This window comes from Schistocerca piceifrons, chromosome 8 (assembly GCF_021461385.2).
Source record: "Schistocerca piceifrons isolate TAMUIC-IGC-003096 chromosome 8, iqSchPice1.1, whole genome shotgun sequence".
Classification (NCBI taxonomy): Eukaryota; Metazoa; Arthropoda; class Insecta; order Orthoptera; family Acrididae; genus Schistocerca; species Schistocerca piceifrons.
The window spans coordinates 173,079,823-173,103,902 of record NC_060145.1 but is presented as its reverse complement, the minus strand read 5'-3'; the positions used below and the strand labels follow the sequence as shown (position 1 = coordinate 173,103,902).

Sequence of the window (24,080 nt, the reverse complement as noted above, 5' to 3'; positions counted from 1 at the left end):
TTGTACTAGATGTAGTTTAACATGCCTACTAAAACGTATGAATGTAAAATAAATAGAATGCCTGGTTAGATGTAAGAGAGGGCCTGATGGCCCTAATCTTGCCAGGTTAAATAAATCAATAAATAAATAAATAAAAATAATGTTTCTTGTAGGAATATGGTGTAGTTCCTACCATTAAGATTTCCTTCGATGAAATAGGGGCTATAATTCTGTCCTCCAGAATCCCACACCATACATTCACCGAATACGGTTTTTGGCGTGCAACTTGCCGCAGCCAACATGGATTTTCAGTTGTCCAATAATGCATGTTATCCAAATTAACATTTCCATGGTTCGTGAATGTAGCCCCGTCAGTAAATAATCTGAAGTTGAGCCCATCGGCAGAATTCAATGCGTCTCATACAATCCGTACGAGTTAATTCGTGGTGGAAACTGATATGGGAAGGATGATATTTATGGTGATGCAGAACACAAGCAACACTACTCTGGCTCATGCCAGATTCCCGTGCAATTTGAAACGACTTAACACAAGGATCTCGAACCACAGTGGCAAGAATACCAACTTCTGTTTCCTCATTAGTAACTTTCCTTTGCCGGATATGTTTCCGATTCCTTAAAGACACATTTGTTCTCAATTTATCATACACATGTTTAAATATTCGACGTGTAGGGTGAGTACATTGAGGATATCTTTCAGCGTATAAGTCTAGCTCTCACTGAATTTCGTTGGCATTCTCTGTAAATGAGAAGCATATTGACTTGTTCTTCAAAGGAATACATCATTCACATTTGCTTGACTCAATGATAGTAGTCTTACAATTCCTATTAGTGTTGTACTGCAAAACTGTCGAATGGTGCTTACAAGTCAGTGGCACATTAGACGGATACGCCATAGTCGGCAAATATTTATCATTTGCACAATATATGAGAGAGCATTGTCAGAGCCTGTGCTTCGATAAGTGCCAAAGTGATAAGGAATACTGCTCAATCCATGATAAGAAGATTGCAGCGCTGTATTGATACCAGTGGTCATCACTTCTGTAAATGGACGTTTGTGCCACCTTTTTGACCTTCGTTGATCTTCAAAGACGTTACTCTTACACATCATTGGATTCATCTCGATAGCTGCTATCAGAAAATAAGTACCAAACTATAGCATCCCATAAAAAAAAAATAAAAAAAAACTGACCTCCATATCTCTGATGCGACCCCACCTAGCAACAAAAAACCAACGTCATACGAAGTGTAATTGAAAAGTTTTAAGAATGGGCTTGTAATTGTACTGTGGCGGTACTTACATGCTACTGTGATGCGTCTCCTTCAAAATAGTCCCCGTCTGACTGAACACACTAACTCCAACAGTGTTTCCACTTTTGGAAACATTCCTAGATTTTTTTTTTTTTTTCCTGAAGTGTGTTAAGGATGCTCTCTGTGTTTGCCTGGATGCCTTCAATCGAGCCAAATCGCTTCCCTTTCAGTGAAAATTTCAGTTTAGGAAACAGGTAGAAGTCCGCAGGGGCCAAGTCAGGGGAATATGGTGGTTGTGGAAGCCCAGGAATTTTGAATTTGGTAAAAAATTCATCAATGGAGAAGGTACGATGAGTTGGATCATTGTCATGGTATAGCACCCAGTCCTGTCTTTCCACAATGCAGGCCTTTTCTTCTGCACCTTTTCGTGCAAACACATTTGTTGTATTCCTGGTTAATTGTCTGTCCTCCAGGGGTAAATTCATGATGCACAATAGCGGTAGAATCGAAAAAACATTATCTTCACCTTTGACCGACTTTGCTGTGCTTTTTTTTTTCGGTCGTAGTGAACCTGGAGTCTACCACTGTGAATACTGCACTTTGGTTTCAGGATCACATTCATATATTCACGATTCATCTCCTGTAATTACTCTTTTTAACAAATTTGGGTCATTTTTAGTCTGATGAGTCAGTTCTTGGCACACTTCAAGTTTGTATTGTCTCTGGTCACTTGACAACACTTTTGGAATGAATTTTGCGCACACTCAACACATGTTCAGATCTTCAGTTAAAATTGACTGAACTGAATAGAGACGTAAATTAACTTCATCAGCCATCTCCCTAATCGTAAGTGTAAGTCTGCAATCAGAGTGCACTAAGTCGTGTACTTTCACAACGTTTTCATTTGTTTTTGAGGTGGAAGGAAGGCAGGACAGTGGTTCATCTTCAAATGATTTGTGACCATTTTTAAATCTGTTGAACGAGACAAAAACATTTGAACAAAAGCATTGGACTGGCTCATACAATTATCTCCAAAAGCCTCAGAAGCTGATTTCCCAGTTTTAAAACAAAATTTCATACAAACTCATTGCTCCGTTTTTGCATCCCATTTTCATGCAGACAGAATTCATCATCAAGCCCTAACAGATCTGCACTCAACCATCTGCCACAACGAATTGAATAAAGGAAAAACAGTTTCCTGTCACAGAGTGTTAACTGGACAAGGCAATGACTTACTCCCCACCCTCCATATAGATGCCCGTCAAACTAGTAAGTAGTAGCGGATCCACTCTTAAAACTTTCCAATTACACCTCGTATTATGGTCCCCGTTGTCCCATGCAACATTTGTCCCACAAACTTTTCAGCTCCTATCATACTTTTGGAGCTATTCTAGGTGGCAATAGTAAGTGACTCACCCTGTATAGTGAAGCTGCTGATTCACTAAAAGTGTTATACAGTAAAATAGTGTTTGTGGCTTGTTTAGCTCAGGCCTTACACAGCATTGCAGAAAAGATTCTAAGTAAATTCAGTGATGCTGACAAATTTATTGAGTGTGCCAGAAAGGTATTTTTGGAACACCCCTTCACGTGTTGCAGCATCACAGTTTCTAGCTCATGACATGTTACCATCATTTTCCATTTTGACATGCTGGCAATTCCTGGATTAATGCCTGCTACTGTTACTATGAGAACTTCAACCAGCATTGTTGATTCATTTGATAACAGTGAATCAATTTGAGGCAAACTTTCATACATAAAATAAAATTTTTGATTTACTCTTCCTGCAGAAACTGTTTTGGAGCAATCAGAAGTGCTACTAGGGAAGCAGGTAGAGTAAGTGAAAACAGTTGTGAATAAATTAGAAGTTGTTTGTGTTAAAGAGGGAACAGATGTTTCAAAGGGAACGGAAGGTGTTACAAAAATTGAAGGTCTCATGCACTGTGTTTCATCTCACTGATTTTGTAGGGCGAAAAGTTCTCTCTTATCCATATAGATGTAAATTCAAATGAAATTATCCATTTCATATATATTGTTCTTGTGTCAGCTGAAATAAAAAGAAGTTTTGTTGGTTGACAATAAGCTTAAGTCCGCAGTTTAGCTTGCTTCTCCTGTGCATTTTGTTGTTAAATCTGTGCTTCATTAACATCAAGTGACCTGTTCGCCGGGAAAATTTCAAATTTTACGTCAAGTGACCTATTAATTTATTTTACAACAGAAATTTTACCTGACATTAATGTTTTTTACGACATAATTTTCATGATATTGTACATATTTTTGAAAATTTTTGATCATAACAGCATTTTTTGTGCATGTTATGGTAATTTTTAGCTCATAAAAATCTTAGCCCCAGTTATCAGACATCACTAAATTATCACTCAAAGTATAAAGCCACAAGTTTTCACTGCAGAAGAAGGATGTAGGCATTATGATTACTTTATTAGAAGTAAAAAATATGAACTTGATTGATTTGCAAATAAAAATGACAGCTTGCTTAGATGTATGCCCAACAGCTGGGCTCAAGCTTGCAAAGCAGTTGGACTGTAAATGAAAAAGCTGAAATGGACTGCACTAGAAAATTTAGAAGTGGTAATTAAAAAAATATTCCATAGGCAAAATTTGTAACCTGAAATTTACTGAAATGTTACCACAACCTACCCCTCCCCTACACTTTACCATTCATGCTTTCATTAAGGTCCTCAGGCTGCAGTTCATTTAACAACATGAGTCAGTCCATGTGAAGTCAGCCAGTGGTCTGGTTCTTGACATCTCAGATTTTTTATAATTTTTTGTACACTTATAGTAATAGCCGTTGGCGTGAAATTCCCAAATTAATTTTTTTATCCTTTCACATATGAGTTATTAGGTAATTTTTAAAACTTCCAAAATTATGCAATTTTTGTTTCATTCTGAAATCTTAAAATCACCGTATCTCAAAAGCTGTTTGACTTACAGACCTAAAATGTGTACCATTTTATTCAGTTACTTATAAGCTTTAAAAGTATAGTTAATGATATTCCTAACTGAATTTTCCCAGATGATGTTATTTTTTAATTTTGAAAATTTCAAAACTGAAATTTTGTTTTGGGAAGAATGTATGTTACTCGCACATTGTTTGTTAATGTGTGTGTCAAATTTCAAGACATCATTTCAGGTGGAACATATTAATAAAATAAGTTTTATTTTACTGGTAAGTGCAGCACCTTGTGCATAGTCTGCAGGACATTGGACTTGTTTCTGAGAAGTAATATGTCAAAAACCAACTAAGGCTGTCAAATCATTATTTTTTATTTAGTGCCAGTCAATTTATTACTTTATTAGAATTACACACTTAAATTCACATTTTGCTTTTCTATGTTAACTGCGAAGATACTTTAACATACACCACGACGACTTCTGCTCAAAAAACACTATGAATGATTTACTTAATTGCAGATGCATTCATTTTACAGATGCGTTGATATTTAGTCAATATCATTAATAGTGGTGTAGCTGTTGTTATATAACATGGTGTTGTTTGAGTGCCTTATAAAGAGAAAGTTTTTGGTCATCTTCAGCAAGAAAGATGTTATGGTGATCCACTAACTATCTTATTAAAATCTAAAATTTTGTGTTGCATTTTTCTTTTCAATTACAGTACCTTGTTCTCCCAAGCAGGAATGCCATAATTGATGTAAGAACACCTTCATTTCCTATATAATCTGAGGCATGTTGCAGCTCTTCATCTGATAGTCTGTTTTCTTCCAGTGGCAGCTGAGGAATTTAATTTAGAAGTGTGAATTTTTTATTACAGTTAATGTATCTGGTCTTCTTGATTATGTGATGTGTAACGAAAGGTTTACATCTCCTTTCTCATGTCTGGATAGCACAGAAGCCATCCACCATTTGCTGTCGTAGGCACAAGCAGCAAGTCCTGTAATCTGTTCGGAAGTATCAGTATCCTCTTGAATTTTACGAACATCAAAATCCTTAAAAATCATAAACAATTTTTGCTTTACCCTTTGCTTTGCTCATAGACATAAATGTGTGATACTTCTGTGTCCCTGTGACTGCCGTGGCTTTATAAGAAATATTTGCCAAGCTCCTTTTTTATGCTGCACGCTTATCATTTCTCACATAGACGTGGGCATATATGCTTTACCCTACGCAAATAGTTGGAATGAAGTTAATGTTTGATCGCGTTGTGCTTCCACAACTGATTAATGTGTGTGTTAAGAAAACCACTTTGACTTATTTTGTTGTTGTTGTTGTTGTTGTTGTCTTCAGTCCTGAGACTGGTTTGATGCAGCTCTCCATGCTACTCTATCCTGTGCAAGCCTCTTCATCTCCCAGTACCTACTGCAACCTACATCCTTCTGAATCTGCTTAGTGTATTCATCTCTTGGTCTCCCTCTATGATTTTTACCCTCCACGCTGCCCTCCAATACTAAATTGGTGATCCCTTGATGTCTCAGAACATGTCCTACCAACCGATCCCTTCTTCTGGTCAAGTTGTGCCACAAACTTCTCTTCTCCCCAATCCTGTTCAATACTTCCTCATTAGTTATGTGGTCTACCCATCTAATCTTCAGCATTCTTCTGTAGCACCACATTTCGAAAGCTTCTATTCTCTTCTCGTCCAAACTATTTATCGTCCATGTTTCACTTCCATACATGGCTACACTCCATACAAATACTTTCAGAAATGACTTCCTGACACTTAAATCTATACTCGATGTTAACAAATTTCTCTTCTTCAGAAACGCTTTCCTTGCCATTGCCAGTCTACATTTTATATCCTCTCTACTTTGACCATCATCAGTTATTTTGCTCCCCAAATAGCAAAACTCCTTTACTACTTTAAGTGTCTCATTTCCTAATCTAATTCCCTCGGCATCACCCGACTTAATTCGACTACATTCCATTATCCTCGTTTTGCTTTTGTTGATGTTCATCTTATATCCTCCTTTCAAGACACTATCCATTCCGTTCAACTGCTGTTCCAAGTCCTTTGCTGTCTCTGACAGAATTACAATGTCATCAGCGAACCTCAAAGTTTTTATTTCTTCTCCATGGATTTTAATACCTACTCCGAATTTTTCTTTTGTTTCCTTTACTGCTTGCTCAATATACAGATTGAATAACATTGGGGAGAGACTACAACCCTGTCTAACTCCCTTCCCAACCACAGCTTCCCTTTCATGTCCCTTGACTCTTATAACTGCCATCTGGTTTCTGTACAAATTGTAAATAGCCTTTCGCTCCCTGTATTTTGCCCCTGCCACCTTTAGAGTTTGAAAGAGAGTATTCCAGTCAACATTGTCAAAAGCTTTCTCTCAGTCTACAAATGCTAGATATGTAGGTTTCCCTTTCCTTAATCTTTCTTCTAAGATAAGTCGTAAGGTCAGTATTGCCTCACGTGTTCCAGTGTTTCTACGGAATCCAAACTGATCTTCCCCGAGGTCGGCTTCTTCTAGTTTTTCCATTCGTCTGTAAAGAATTCGTGTTAGTATTTTGCAGCTGTGGCTTATTAAACTGATTGTTCGGTAATTTTCACATCTGTCAACACCTGCTTTCTTTGGGATTCGGATTATTATATTCTTCTTGAAGTCTGAGGGTATTTCGCCTGTCTCATACATCTTGCTCACCAGATGGTAGAGTTTTGTCAGGACTGGCTCTCCCAAGGCCGTCAGTAGTTCCAATGGAATGTTGTCTACTCCCGGGGCCTTGTTTCGACTCATGTCTTTCAGAGCTCTGTCAAACTCTTCACGCAGTATCGTATCTCCCATTTCATCTTCATCTACATCCTCTTCCATTTCCATAATATTGTCCTCAAGTACATCGCCCTTGTGTAGACCCTCTATATACTCCTTCCACCTTTCTGCTTTCCCTTCTTTGCTTAGAACTGGGTTTCCGTCTGAGTTCTTGATATTCATACAAGTCGTTCTCTTATCTCCAAAGGTCTCTTTAATTTTCCTGTAGGCAGTATCTATCTTACCCCTAGTGAGATAAGCCTCTACATCCTTACATTTGTCCGCTAGCCATCCCTGCTTAGCCATTTTGCACTTCCTGTCGATCTCATTTTTGAGACGTTTGTATTCCTTTTTGCCTGCTTCATTTACTGCATTTTTATATTTTCTCCTTTCATCAATTAAATTCAATATTTCTTCTGTTAAGCCGTCGGCACACGGACTCTGCTGTCGAACGTTAACGTTGAGCGTGCCAAGTTCAACGTGCTGCTGAACGCTCAGGAACTATGCGACTTGTGCATACGGTACTTGGGCCCCAACGTGGTATACGCGATCGCAACGCACTCCTGCGGCAGTTGAGGGATGTTTCTAGTTCATAAATCACACTGTTTACTCAAGGGGAGCGCGTAAAATTCCTACGTTAGTTCTATTAAAACGAACATTTCCTCCATTGTCCACGAAAAGGAAAGTACCATGTCCAATCAATAAGGACACAGGTTTATAAAAATTTCCATTAAAAACAGTGCGGTAAAAATTTGGAATACTTCTCCGCATAAGAGAAACATTATTTCATCATTTCCACATTTTAGTAAAACACCAAGGTCAGTCTTACTTGATCACTGTTCCTACCCAGTAGCAGAATCTTTGCAACATGTGAATTACGAAGCGTAAAAGAAAAAGGGGCAAAATATCTTTAAACAAGTAGCGCAAGCTGTCCTGTAAATTAAGCCAATCGAACAAAGTCACCCCTCAAAGAAGGTGAACTTATATTTACATAACATCAAATATTATAGCATATACTTATATTAAACTAATAATAAAGTATCAGAACCTAATAAAAACGCAAATGTTAGGAAAAAAAATTGATAGTGTTTGGACGCGAACCACCGCCCCAATTAAAAATTCGTTATTGGTCAGTGACGCTACTCATTACACTAATAGTACAACACTCGCTTGGAAGCTAATCATAGTATATCAACCCTTGCTAAAAACGTTAATCGTAGATAATTATGTTACTAATTGAAATTTAATTATAACAAATTGTACCAAGAACAATGCGTTTTGGGTGGATCTTCAGTGTGTCACTGCCTTCAAATAGCCTACTCTCATAATAAGCAAGTTACAATAATTCTTTTGCCACGAATATGATGTTTCTCGCTATTTTATTGGAACGAATCACACAGTTAACAACGGGTTTTCCAGTGATTCTCAATTTGCTGGTGCTCAGAAACGGCGTATCCACATATAGGCTTGAAATGAATGCCAATATGGCGCCTCACAACTTTGTACTGAAGGGAGACGGCATGCGTGTGACGTATGTGGCGTTGTGCCATCTCATTGGTCAACGCTCAGACGCACGCTCGGAATATATGACATGCCAGATATTGCTCTGCACGTTCGGAAAGACCCCCGAACGTGCTATTCCACACTGTGACGTCAGAAAGTCGGCACGCTCAACGCTCAACGTTCGGATGCACGGTCCGTGTGTCGACGGCTTTACCCAAGGATTTCTACTAGGCCTCGTCTTTTTACCTACTTGATCCTCTGCTGCCTTCACTACTTCATCCCTCAAAGCTACCCATTCTTCTTCTACTGTATTTCTTTCCCCCATTCCTGTCAGTTGTTCCCTTATGCTCTCCCTGAAACTCTGTACAACCTCTGGTTCTTTCAGTTTATCCAGGTCCCATCTCCTTAAATTCCCACCTTTTTGCAGTTTCTTCAGTTTTAATCTACAGGTCATAACCAATAGATTGTGGTCAGAGTCCACATCTGCCCCTGGAAATGTCTTACAATTTAAAACCTGGTTCCTAAATCTCTGTCTTACCATTATATAATCTATCTGATACCTTTTAGTATCTCCAGGGTTCTTCCATGTATACAACCTTCTTTCATGGTTCTTAAACCAAGTGTTAGCTATGATTATGTTGTGCTCTGTGCAAAATTCTACCAGGCGGCTTCCTCTTTCATTTCTTAGCACCAATCCGTATTCACCTACTACGTTTCCTTCTCTCCCTTTTCCTACACTCGAATTCCAGTCACCCATAACTATTAAATTTTCGTCTCCCTTCACTATCTGAATAATTTCTTTTATTTCATCATACATTTCTTCAATTTCTTCGTCATCTGCAGAGCTAGTTGGCATATAAACTTGTACTACTGTAGTAGGTGTGGGCTTCGTATCTATCTTGGCCACAATAATGTGTTCACTATGCTGTTTGTAGTAGCTTACCCGCATTCCTATTTTCCTATTCATTATTAAACCTACTCCTGCATTACCCCTATTTGATTTTGTGTTTATAACCCTGTAGTCACCTGATCAGAAGTCTTGTTCCTCCTGCCACCAAACTTCACTGATTCCCACTATATCCAACTTTAACCTATCCATTTCCATTTTTAAATTTTCTAACCTACCTGCCTGATTAAGGGATCTGACATTCCACGCTCCGATCCGTAGAATGCCAGTTTTCTTTCTCCTGATAACGACATCCTCTTGAGTAGTCCCGGCCCGGAGATCCGAATGGGGGACTATTTTACCTCCGGAATATTTTACCCAAGAGGACACCATCATCATTTAATCATACAGTAAAGCTGCATGCCCTCGGGAAAAATTACGGCTGTAGTTTCCCCTTGCTTTCAGCCGTTCGCAGTACCAGCACAGCAAGGCCGTTATTTTATCTGCATTTATTAAGCAGTTGGTCTATATGAACATCCTGAGATGACAAAGTGACAAAAATGTGTCCTGGTTTGAAATGCTTAAATTCCCAATAAAACGTGGAACCATTCATGTCAGAATATGACAGGTACAATATTCCACTCTGTGGCTTGCACTTGGTGCATGTCGCATTCCTCTGTGTGTCTTTCAACATTTTATTTGGTGATTAAGCATTTTAAACCATGACTGCCATTTGATCCCCTGAGCACATGTGCTTAAAGAGTAATGCACAAAGCAGCATGGTCCACTTTCCCTTGCAAATGCTTTCCTAATTTTATCTCAACAATTTATCTCTACTGAATTAAATTATTGCCAATAGAATTGAACTAAAACTACTGTAAGTTGAACATTGTATAAAATGGAAAATGCATACTATCCCTTTCATTATTTATCTTAATTGTTATATGGCATAGTTTAGTACGATTTTAAAATGGTAAAGCGAAATGTGCTTAATTAGTACTTAATAATATCATTTTAACAATGGTGTAATGAACCAGCTTGCAAACCAACTGCAGTTGAGATATAGTCAGCAATACAAATAGCAGTAAAATAAATTTCCATATGATCCCTTTAGAATACCATCATGAAATTAGTCACACACCTTAACAAATAGTGTATGACTAACATAATTTTTTTCCAAAACAAAACATTATTCCAATTTTGAAATTTTCATAATTTAAAAAGGTTTTAGTTTGGGAAAATTTAGCATTTTAATTAATTTGGTCAAGCAGCACACATTTTTAAAACCTATAATAAACTGAATAAAATGGTATACATTTCAAGTCTGTGTGTCAAATACTTGTTGAGACATGGCCATTTTAAGGTTTTGAAATGTGGGGAAAAAGTACACAATTTCAGGAACTTTAAAAGTTACTAACTCACAAGTGAAATGCCCAATGATTTTTAACTTTGGATTTTATCTCCCACTTACGAGAAAAAAAATCGCAACACCAAGAAGGAGTTACGCGACATAAATGAAAGGTGGTGGGCGTGTTCCTACATGAAAATGGACATCGAAACAAATTTGCACGTCGCACAAGAGTGACGCTAGTAGCACCACTGTGAGGTTGCAAATCAGATTTACTTTAAATACATGCCGTAAACTATCGTGAGTGTTAGTTACCTCTGAGATTCGATGTAGTGAGTTGACAATAATCAAGAATGCCTTTAAGGCAAGAAAGACACCATTATCAGCACCTCACTCAGTTTGACTGAGGTCATGTAATAAGGCTACGAGAAGCTGTATGTTCCTTCTGTGAATTGCTAAAAGACATGGCACAAAAGTTGCTACTGCACATGATTGCTGGCAGTGTTGGTCACGAGAATGTATGGTCACAATACCAGGCCACAGACGGCCATGAGACTCTACTGAGAGAGAAGACTGTCTTGTTTGGCATGTGGTTCTGGCACATCATGCTGAATCTGCAGCAGCAATTCAAACAGCAGTTGGCACCACAGTGAAACAATGGACTGTTACAAATCAGTTACTTCAAAGAGAGCTCTGAGCCAGAAGCCGTGTAGTGGGCATTCCACTGATACCACTGCCACCTGCGACTTCAGTGGTGTCGTGTGAGAGCTCATTAGATGACAGGGTGGAGGTCTGATGTGCTTTCTGATGAAAGCTGGTTTTGCCTCAGTGCCAGTGATGGCTGTGTGTTTGTTAGGAGGCGGCCAGTTTGGGGCCTACAATCAACCTATCTGTGTGGTAGACTTATTGAACTTAAGCTATGGTCTGAGGTGCAATTTCGTATGACACCAGGAGCACTTGTATGGTTATCCCATGCACCCTGACTGCAAATTTGTTCATCAATCTGGTGGTTCTACCTGTTGTGCTGCCATTCGTGAACAATATTTTAGGGGTGTATTCCAACAAGATAATGCCCTACATTGTGTTGACATCACCAGATGTGTCTCCAATCGAGCACATATGGGACATCGTCAGACGATAACTCCAGTGTCATCCACAAACAGCTTTAATTATCCCTGTATTGACTAACCTAATGCAACAGGCGTGGAACTCCATCCCAAAAACTTACTTCTGATACCTGAACAACACATTGTATGCACGCTGTATTGTAAGCATGCTGGTGGTGGTTACACTGGTTATTATTGTATCAGCATTTCACATTTGCAGTGATTTATCCTGTATTTACATTAACCTGTTGTCCGCCCCCGGTAGCTGAATGGTCAGCGTGATGGATTGTCAATCCTCTGAGCCTGGGTTCGATTCCTGGCTGGGTCGGGGAATTTTCTCTGCCCAGGAACTAGGTGTTGTGCTGTCCTCATCATCATCCTATCATCCTCATCGACTGTAGGTCGCCGAAGTGGCGTCAAATTGAAAGACCGGCACCCGGCGAATGGTCTGCCCGACGGGAGGGGGGGGGGGGGCCTAGCCATACGATTAAATAAATAAATTAACCTGTTGTCTTTCAATGTTAATCATTTAAATCTGTTACCCAGACAAATGTATTCCCGAAATTTCATTGCTCTACATTAATTGTTTTTTGGTGCTGTGACCTTTTTCCATCAGTTTATTTTGATAGGTAGAATAAAATGACAAAAAATTAAAAAGGTCTGAATCATCAAGGTTCAAATTTATTCTTTTATTGGTTAATTTCACATGGAATGACCCACATACTATACACTGGTGAGCCAAAACAATTATGACCATCTGCTTAGTACTGTGTTTGTCCATGCTTGGAACATAAAGAAGCATGGGTTCTATGTGGAATGGCTTCAACAAGTCCTTGAAAGGTTTCTGCAGGTATGTGGCACCAGATGTTTATGCACGGATCACGCAATTCCCATAATTTACGGGCTAGTGGCCTGTGGGTGCGGAGCTGCCACCCGATATCGTCCCCATGTGTACATTGCTATGAGTTCACTTCCGTCTTCTGACATGGACAGTTGTCCCACTTGGGAGATGGCATCACCATCATGGAAGACATCAAAAATGAAGGGGTGCAGGTGGCACGCAATAATGTCCACATAGTCCACAGCTGTCATGGTGACTTTTTTACTCCCACAGGTTCCATGGAAGCCTAGGTGGATGTCCTCATAGCACAATACTGCCCCAACTGGCCTGCAGTCATTGCATGATGCATGTTTCAAGCAGCCATTCACGTGTATGACAATGTATCCAAACATGACCATTGACAGCATATCCAAAAATAACCATTGATAACAAGAAATGTAATATGTCAGATCAGACGGCACATTGCATTGTTCTACAGCCCAATCTCAATGATCCCACGCCCAGTGCAGTTGTAATTGACAGTTTCATAGGGTTAACATGAACACGTAGAGGATCATCTGCTGAACAAGTGTTCAACAATGTTCAGACATTGTTGAACATGAGTTTCACAGCAGGTAATCCTCTACCTGTTCCATGATAACTCTATGAATGGTGTGCTAAAAAACATTTTGCCTGCACCAGTATGGCACTCTGTATCTTGTCAGATATGCCTATCCAGCTTTTACAGAGTGTGAACTGTGACCTCCAGTTTCTGTGGTAAGGTGTGGACGTCCAACAACTTGTAATCTACTAGTGATTTCACAATCCTTCCACCACTTTCCATAGATGCTTATGTCAGTAGCACATTAACAACCAACCAACTAACTTCGCTGTTTCCAAATTTCTTGCCCCCAGGCACTGGGCTGCGACAATCTGACATCAGTGGATTTCCCCTTTTGCAGCCCATGTCATCACTAGAATGATTTGCCATTTGCCTCTGCTCTGTATGCACACCTTCATTACCACCTCAGAAGCCAGCAGCATCACCAAGTGGCATACAATCTCGCAGTGGCTTGTGGTCATAATGTTTTGGTTCAAAGGGTGTATACTTGGAGTCTAGTATAACACATAACTTGAAGTTCGACGCCATACCTTGTGCAGATGGCACCGACGCCATACCTTGTGCAGATGGCACGTTCAGTATTTTTTATTTTATATTTCAGCTATAGATTTAGTTTGTGCATTTTGTTTGTAAAATGTTTAGTTCTTGTGACTAGTGGCCTGGCTCTTGTTATTTACTTGGTCCATATTGGTGTGGTGGGTACAGTAACGATCGGGTACTGTCATTCTGCTCTTACCAGCGCTTGTCGTCATTGACACTTTTTAATGAAGGTTTTGATGACAGACTAATCTGTAGCTTAGGTTGACGTGTAGGTTTAGTGTCAGCAAGAGCTTAAGTATGGTCTGCGAAAAATTTAAAACGTCGTTTTAAATAATAAATTCCTTGTTACGCGGGCGGTGCAAAGCCGCGGCCCAGTTAAGTGGTGCCAGGTGCTGATGGCCCGGGAGAGGGTAACGATCGATATGACAGGATGGCACGAGCCGGTCAGTCAGTCAGTCGAACGCTTTCTTTTATCTTGCTCGGTGGTGTCATTGATTTTGTTTGGCCTTTAATGGTTCGACGGCATCTGTAGGTTCACTGACTGTCAGCCCGTGATATTCCCATCAATTTATGACTTACATAAAAGATGTAAGTACACATTTTTCTATGTTAAACTCTTTTAATCAAAACTAAGTATTATGAAAGCGAATATAGGCATCAGGATACCTGTGTGTGTGTGTGTGTGTGTGTGTGTGTTTTACAAAAAGTTCACAACAGTTAGATATATTTCATTGACTACCTAGTGAGAATACCGCATGACATAGCGATATGCAATTAAAAATAAACATAGTCAAAGTATATTTATTTGTTATTATATTAGTTATTTATTTTGTTACGAGAAATACACAATACGTACACTTTTGCATGTTGTGCTTACATTCGATTGTATTTCGGTTTTATTTTCGGATACGGCGCATAAGAGAAAATACGATAGTAGTTACATTAAATTCGGATTAATGGAGACATAAAACAGTACGGTACGTTAAATGTGCAGCCGTTCTCACGAACAATTCCTCAGTGTCAGCGAAATTAAAATTCCACTTCGAAGCGGTCCTTCCTAATTTCTCTTGACTGACCACCACAATTCTTTAAAGGTAAATTAGAGAATCTGAAAAAATGAAACATGGTACAAGATTTGCGTCATCGGAGAAAACATCAGTAGCGTCGCTTGTGACATGAACGAATGGCGCTCCAGCACAACCATATTCGTTCCAGCGGCGCTAATAAAACAGAAGACTCGTACGGCATTGACAACGCATTTGTATCATATGTCGCCAGGCGCTACCTTCAAAGACTCTTCCCGCGTTCCTCAATAATACGATGAATTTGGCCATAAATATGGTAAATGTTGTCAAAAGCAGCACCTTAAATATACGCCATTCTGTGCACTGAAATTGACTCCTACCTTAAGATCCTTCTCTTTTACACAGCAGTTCGCTGCATGTCGAAAGTCAAGATGCTGGGAAGATTATATTATTAACTCAGAGGAGAGGTTGAGTTGTTTCAAGATGAGAAAAAAAAGTGGAAGACTTACTAAAGAAATGTTCTAAACTGCCATCTCAGACGCATTTGGTTTATGTTGTGGATATTTCCACACACTTGAATAAGTGGAACTTGTAATTGCTAGATTCTGGAAACAGACATTTACAACATGTGGCGAGTACACTTATCTATGAAGATAAACTTCGTGCCTTTATTTAAACTTAAGTTATGGATAGAGAAAACTAATAAAAAACTATTCTGCATTAATTACATTAAAAGCGCGCATTTATGACAAAAAGTATGACACAATTAGGGCAACGGCACAAGAAAACCTCAGCAAATGTTGGCTGATGAATTCATTCATTACTTACCAGGATAGAACAGAAGCTAACATACACCAAAAACTGATTCTCAACCCTTTTAGCACTAATGCTGGAGAAGTTGCAGAAGAAATCCAAGATAGCTCATTCAATGGAAACTGTAAGGATGCATTTGAATCCGATTCCCTTGAGCAGTTGTGTAAAAAACCGATTTCATGCACCAAGATCTGAGTTATTGCCTTGCGCTATATTATGCTATTTATGCGAACAAGGATTTTCTGCTTTGCTGGTAATTAAAAAATTTGAAAGTAAGTGGTCATATGTGTGTAGCTTTGAGCATAATATAAAGATGGAAAAAAAGTTAGTATACCATTTAGAGGTTTCTAGTTCACTTAAGATTTATTGTTGCAACAGTGCATATGGAGAACATGAAATGATTATGTTTACAGATCAGTAGCACAAGTGGGTCGAAACACCCATATTAGTACATGGCGTAGCCTCCATGGGGGACAATGCAGGCATTGTCTCTGGCACCCACTCAATCGTACAGATGGCGAGTACTGTCTTTGGATACTTTATTCCACACCTGCCAAACCTGCTCATGTAGTTCTGTAAGAATTGTCAGTTGACAAGTTGCCCGAGTTACTTCTCATCCCGTCATATTCCACACATACTCAATGGGAGACAGGTCTGGAGATTCTGCTGGCCAGGGAAGGAGCTGCACGTCTTGCAGAGCACATTGAGTTTCACGGGCAGTGTGTGGGTGAGCACTATCCACTTGGAACAATACATCACCTTCTTGTTGCTGATTAGTGTCCTCCCCAGAACCACTAAAGGTGAATGAGAGTTGTAGCTTATTGCACTGCAGACCATGAGGCCTGGGGTGGGACCAGTGTGTTGGACAAATGCACTCGATGAGACAGTGCTCACCAAGTCTACATCGTACCTGCAAATGACCATCACTTGTATGCAGGCAGAATCTGGGACCAGCCAGTGTGGCTGTGCGGTTAAAGGCGCTTCAGTCTGGAACCGCGTGACCGCTACGGTCGCAGGTTCGAATCCTGCCTCGGGCATGGATGTGTGTGATGTCCTTAGGTTAGTTAGGTTTAAGTAGTTCTAAGTTCTAGGGGACTGATGACCACAGATGTTAAGTCCCATAGTGCTCAGAGCCATTTGAACCAGAATCTGGGTTCAGCACTGAACACCACAGTGTGCCATTCTATCTTCCAAGTGATCCTATGACAGCAACAGTCGAGCTGTGCATGTCAGTGCTGTGGCATCAGTGGAAGACAGGTTAGAGCTGTGTGTGCCTGTAGACCCACTATTAATAACCAGTTCGCAATAGTTTGTGTTGACACATCTGGGCTCACAAGCCCTCATCTGTGCTATGGTAGTTGTACAATCTGCCACCACTGCCCTTAGAATACGACACTAGGGCGGGCATCTGTGCTGTATGGGTGTCCAGGACCTCGTCGTTTGAAGGTACTGCTAATAACGTCTCTGCCCTAAAACACCTGTTAATTTTGTAGGATGCATTATTAGAATCTTCAAATATTGAAACTGTACAGCAGACATGAAGTTTTCTCAGTAACTTGTAAACATAAAGGATTTCGTGTGTCAAAATAGTCAATACAGGAATAATGTACTGAGAACAACAAACAGAATCGAAACTTAAGCTTCGCTTAAGAGAAACAGGTTATTGCATCTTTCTCTATAAGAAAATCTACTTCCTAAATAAATGGATTGCTTGTCCAGTGTGACTGAAAACATGATCTCTGTGACATACCCACTACTCATTTCTAAAATGGTCCATAATACCACTGGCTTTAACCTTGTGCCAACTGTGCCATTTATTTTTATCCTGCTCACAGGAAGGGTTCTCACTTCCCTCAGTTTCCTGATTTGCTGGAATAATTTGCATGAGGCAGTGCTTTTCTTTGCCCCCCCCCCCCCCCCACTCCCCCCGTATCCAGAATAACAACAGCTAGTACACCTATTTTCCTATTTACTGTCAATTTCCTCTGTTCCTTAACTTCACAGCTTGCTTACTCATCACATAACTCTTCTTTCATTGATCTACCATGATTAAACTGCCCAAGTTATGTACGGAATTTATTCCACTCTCATTTCTGATGGTCAGTCCATTGGGCCACTTGCTTGCAGCTTATACTTTCACACCAAACTTTTTCACTTGTTTGCCAGTCGAGTTTGTGGAGTCATGTATGCTTTATTCTCTGTTTCATATAGTCTTAGAGTGGTCATTCCATTGCTGACTGACTGGTAAAGCACATTCCACCATGTACACCAGTGGCAGTGAGAGTTGCACTCCCCCCCCCCCCCCCACCCCCCCTATGATTCAAGTATGCAGACTCGCCAGATCATCATGAGCATTGTTGGTGCATGAGCTTTCAGACTCTGCGCTTCAGACATCCTCCATCAAATAAAAATGTAAATTTCTCCATCTCGTGATCACATTTTTGTCACTAATCTGTAGGGGCAGCTTACTTTTTAGTCTTCTTAAAATGTGTGCTTGGGCAAACCCTCATCCCAGTACTTTGTTTTATTTGCATGCTTTTCAAAATACTGTTGCAGGCTCCCATTCTTTTTGTTGCGCTGTTCAGTACTGAATACAACTTCATGTAGTTTTGTCCCATACACCCCTCCCACCCACCCACCCCCTGGTACTTTTCTAAAATGCCTCATTCAGACTTTTCATATGTTGCATTTATTTTTGGATGCTTCTGTAGTATGCAAGGCTTCATCACTTTGCATGTAAATCCCAATAAATTTGAATTTTTGCTCATATGTCCAACTTTGTGATAGCACACTACCGAATGATTTGATAATGGTACTGTGGTCTCTTTCTACCCTGGCACATATGTGTGAAATGGTCTATGACAAATATTATTATCCTCCACAAAATATGCTGAGCAATAAACATTTGCCCCCATACAGTGGTGTACTAACACATGATGGAACCACAGTAGTCTTTGCAGATAACACTAATATTCTAAGTAAATCACCCACTGAGGAAAATCTGCAGGAAAATGGAACATCGTTTATGTGTCGTTTAGTAGAGTGATTCAGTACCAATAGTGTCATCATAAATTCTGAAAAAACTGTTGCAGTTAACTTTCACGCCATACAAAACTTCCAGCCTGCAAACCCTTTTTCCACCATTGAAGAAAAAAATTTCTCAAGTGTGAGTCCTACAAAAAATTTTAAGCATACATTTACAGAAAGGTCTAAAGTGGGCGATGCACTTTATCAATCTCAATAAAATACTCAATACTCTTACATGTGTTTATGCTGTTAGGATTCTCACTAAAAATAAGAGCTGCTTATTGATGATGACAGTGCACCATGGTAGTATACAGTCAATACTGGTACATGGAATATTAGTTTTTTTTTTTTTTTTTTTTTTTTTTTTTTTTTTTTTTTTTTTTTTTTTTTTTTTTTTTTTTGGGGAATTTCCACAATTTCAAAAACAAAATTAAAGTGCTGAAAAAGATTTATCAGGGGTTCCTGTAGATGTTTTGAAATATTAATTTTTATGGAAGAGAGCACCTTAAAAAAGAAAACATTGTGAAACTTAATTATGATTTACACTCATATAAACATGACATAAGCTTAACACCGACACAATAAGTACAAACCTCTGCGAAAGAAGAGTGCACCGTACTAGAGTTCCATTATATAACCACACGTGACCTCTTACTTAAAATGCACATTGACTTGAACTACATTTTGGGTAATGTTAAAAAGTTCTTTCTTGACTGTTGCTTCTACTGTCTCTGATTTTTTGGAAAATCTGAATAAGTAAATATCATTAATCAAAAATAGTTAATTATGTATTATAATAATGAAAACAATCAATTTTTGGCAAAGTAATTTAATTTGATAGATAACAACTGTACTCTCCAAGCAGCGACAGAACATACACATAAAAGGGGGTTGTAATTAGACAAGCTTTCGGAGTCAGTGGCTCCTCCTTCAGTCAGAAAGGTTGAAGAGGAAGGTTGTTTTATGTGTGTGATCTGCCACCACTTGGTGAGTACATTTTTTTTTATCTGTCCAATTAAATAATTGTGTATTATGTTACTTTATATTTTAACCTGCTTCAACTGTATTAAGCATCGAATCTCATATAATAAGTATTGGTGTCATATGTACAAGCAGTGTAATATGTCAGTTTATATTATTATGTAAAATCAAGCAATGGAAAGTCCAGGACAATAGTATGAAATGAATAGATTGCTACTCACTGTATAGAGATGTTAGGTTGGGGACAGGCACAACGAAAAGACTATGTTACATTTAAGCTTTCAACCAAAAGGCATTCTTCTGAAATAGAAACCACACACATTCGCACAAGCACAACTCATCCACACATGACCAATGTCTCTGGCCATTCTGGCTGGACTAGGGACTGCAACTTTGCCTGATGAGAGAAGCAAAAAGGTGTGGCCGAAGGGGGTAAGGAGGAGGCTTGGGGTGAGTAGGGAAAGGGGTAGCTGGATGGGGATGGTTGAAGGTGTAATGCTTCTTGTGGAAGTATACAGGGACACAGTGGGCACAGGGTAGGGCTGCTAGATGTAGGCGGTAGATTTGAGCAGAGGGGAAGGACCGGGACTAGTGAAAGTTGAGACCAGAGGGTTACGGGAACATAGGATATATTACCAGGAGAATTCCCAGCAGTGCAGTTTAGAAAAGCTGTTATAAGTAGGAAGGATAGTGCGTAGGATTCCTCATTTCAGGACACAAGAGTTAGTCAAAACCATACCAACTATCCTCCTTCCCGCCCCACCCACAGTGGTCTTCTACTGCTCACCAAACATAAGCCATAACCTTGCTCCCAAACCTTGCCTCATGGCTTATATCCCTTCAATAGACCTGGATGCATCACCTGTCCCATACATCTTCCTACCACCACCAACTCCAGCCCAGTCACAGGCAGAACCCATCCCAACAAATGCAGAGCTACCTGTGAAAGCAGTCATTTCCTCTACAAATTAAGCTGCAAACTGTGTGCTGTTTTTTACTTGAGCGTGACAACTAACAAGCTGTTTGTCTGCATGAATGGCCACTGCCAAACTGTGGCAGAGAGACATCTAGATGACCCAGTTATTGAACATGCTGGCTAAAATGATGTACTTCACTCCAATGACTGCTTCAAAGTCAACACAATCTGGATCTTTCCTACCAGTATCAGCTTTTCTGAATTTCACATGTGAGAACTCTCTGTGCAATATCTGCTACACTCCAGTGCTACAGAACCTTCTGTTCCACCTTGGTCGTTTTCCTATTCTCTACCCCCCACCCCCTCCCCCCAAACCTCGCTGCTACACCTGGCAGCTCCACCACGTTCCTGCACACTCCCACAAGCAGCACTACACCTTTTCCCACCCCTGTTCTGTTATTCCTTCCCCTTGCCACCCCATTTTTTTACCTTACCCCAACTACCCATACCAAACTGCTTCTCCCATCAGGTGAAATTTCAGTCCATAGTCTGGCCACAGTAGCTAGAGACATTGATCACACGTGAGAGTTGTACTTGTGTGTGTGTGTGTGTGTGTGTGTGTGTGTGTGTGTGTGTGTGTGTTTTGTCTACTTCAGAAGAAGGCTTTTTGGCCAAAAGCTTAATTTTTTAGCACCCTTTTTGTTGCGTCTATCTGTGACTTATCATTTCCGCTATAAGGTGAGTAGCAATTTATCCTTTTCATAATATTGTCGTTATTGCATCCTGGGCTTTTCATAATATGATGTACTTTGATTATGTGGTGTACGTAGTTACGATGACTACTGCAATCATCATTTAATTACATTTACCCTTTGTCCTATATCATATGTACAAACAATGTACTAAAAATGATTTTGTGGACCAATTAGTGCTATTAGTATTACCGAATTAAAATGTGTCGGGTTCGAGAAATGGCTCAGCATAAGGTTTTAATCTGACCCGAAGTTTCAAAAAGATTTTTTTCCTAGTAATGCAGTTTGTATGCATAAATATTTCATTTTCTTCAATTTTCATACAGCAGTGGTTAAGTTAATTTCAATTCTTTTAAAAAAAATTTAAAAACCGCACACATGGTAATGTGATTTAACTTGTTTCAATAGAGCTTCATCTATTGTGAAAACCAGAGGTCTGCAATTGTCTCTTGAAAAGAGACGTGCATTACAAGAGTCTATCAAACAAACAAGAGAATTGTCAAAAGCACGCAAAGAACAGTTTTTGGAGGAAAAGAAAGCAAAGAAACTGAGGCGGAAGCTTAATCTTGAAAGACAGGAGGCAAACAGAAGGAAATCTGAAGTAGTCCAAGTGGTAAGATTCTAACTTGAGATGTAACTTGTAGTTGCACTCTTCTATTGTAATTTAAATAAATTTAATGGAACACGAATTTTTCAGATCAAGAACACAGCCAAAATAAAGAAGATGAAGAAGAAGCTTCTTAGGAAGATAGAAAAAAGAGACACAACAGAGTTAATGAAACATTAATACCCCCCCGTAACTTTTATATGCTGTAGTGCATATGAAGATGATGCTGATAAACGATGATGATGAAAATGATGATGATGACGATGACGACGACGACGACGTGTCTGCAGTGCTCCAAGTATTGGGGTGTTGGCCTGGCTATGAGGAGTCAGCAAATACTTAAGTTGTAAATCCTGTTGTTATATTCAATAAAATGATATTTTTATTTAAAGTTTCATTTTTAAAATAAAATTTCACATCAGTATACAACTTTTAATGTCTGTGTGAGATGTACTTGGTATGTGGATTAAAAAATCTTTGTTTTATTTGGTAATGAAACAATAAAAAAAAATCAGTAAAAATAACTAGAAGCATAACTGAAGAAGCATGACACATCTTAGTGATACAGAAAATAAATTGCATACTGAGTTGTTGTTTTCATTTGCTTTAATTTTAATAAATTCTTTTCTTCAGCAAAGGCTTTTTTTTTTTGAGTCATCTGTCTTCTGACTGGTTAGATGTGGCCCACCACGAATTCCTCTCCTGTGCCAACCTCTTCATCTCAGAGTAGCACTTGCAACCTACGTCCTCAATTGTTTGCTTAATGTATTCCAATCCCCGTATTGCTCTATACTTTTTGCACTCTTCAGATCCTCTAGTATCATGAAAGTAATTCCCTGATGTCGTAACAGATGTCCTATCATCCTGACACTTCTCATTGTCAGTGTTTTCCACATACTCTTTTCCTTTCCGATTCAGTGCAAATCCTCATTCCTTACCTTATCAGTCCACCTAATTTTCAACATATGTCTGTTGCACATGTCACAAATGTTTTGATTCTCTGTTCCGGTTTTCCCACGGTCCATGTTTCACTACCATACAGTGCTGTGCTCCAAATGTACATTCACAGAAATAAGGCGTATGTTTGACAGCAACAGACTTCTCTTGGCCAGGAATGCCCTTTTTGCCACTGCTAGTCTGCTTTTGATGTCCTTCTTGCTCCATCCCTCATTGGTTATTTTGCTGCCTAGGTACTAGTATTCCTTAACTTCATGTACTATGTGACCATCAGTCCTGAAGTTAAGTATCTCGCTGTTCTCATTCCTGCAACTTCTCATTACTTTCTTCAGTTTACTCTCAATCCAAATTATGTACTCATTAGACTGTTCATTCTATTCAGGAGGTTGTATAGTTCTTCTTCACTTTCACTCAAGATAGTAAATGTCATCAGTGAATCATATCATTGATATCCTTTCACCTGGAATTTTAATTCCACTCTGGGACCTTTCTTTCATTTTCACCATTACTTCTTCGATATACAGATTGAACAGTAAGGGCGAAAGGCTACATCCTTCTCTTACAGCCTTTTTAATCTGAGCACTTCATTCTTGGTCGTCCACTCTTATTATCCCCTTTTGGCTCTTGTACATATTGTATATTACCCATCTCTCCCTATAGCGTACCCCTGTTTTTCTCAGAATTTCAAACATCTTGCACCATTTGACCATGTCAAACGCTTTTTCCAGGTCGACAAATCGTATGAACATGTCTTGATTTTTCTCTAGTCTAACTTGCATTATCGACCACGTCAGAATAGCCTCTCTGGTGCCTTTACCTTTCCTATAATCAAACTGATCATCATATAACACATCTTCAATTGTCTTTCCCATTCTTCTGTATATTATTCTTGTCAGCAACTTGGATGCATGAGTTATTAAGCTGATTGTGTGATAATTCTCTCGCTTGTCAGCTCTTGCAGTCTTCGAAATTGTGTAGATGATATTTTTCCGATAGTCAGATAGTATGTCTCTCGACTCATACATCCTACACGCCATTTTGTTGGCACTTCCCCCAATGATTTTAGAAATTCTGATGGACTGTTATCTATCCCTTCTGCCTTATTTGATCTTAAGTCCTCCAAGGCTCTCTTAATTTTTGATGCTGATACTGGATCCCATATCTCTTCTAAATTGACTCCTGTTTCTTCTTCTATCACAT

At 39.2% G+C, this 24,080-nt stretch overlaps 1 protein-coding gene across 1 annotated transcript in view; it reads left to right on the top strand.

The window, feature by feature from the left end:
- The window catches only part of LOC124711688 (coiled-coil domain-containing protein 86), a 49,791-nt gene extending 27,477 nt beyond the window's left edge, over nucleotides 1-22,314 (top strand). Inside the window, exons 2-3 of the mRNA XM_047241887.1 lie at nucleotides 21,725-21,929; nucleotides 22,014-22,314. Of these exons, the coding sequence (XP_047097843.1) occupies nucleotides 21,725-21,929; nucleotides 22,014-22,103 (295 nt within the window). The 3' untranslated portion in view covers nucleotides 22,104-22,314. The remainder of the gene's footprint in view (nucleotides 1-21,724; nucleotides 21,930-22,013) is intronic.
- Nucleotides 22,315-24,080: the final 1,766 nt, after the last annotated feature.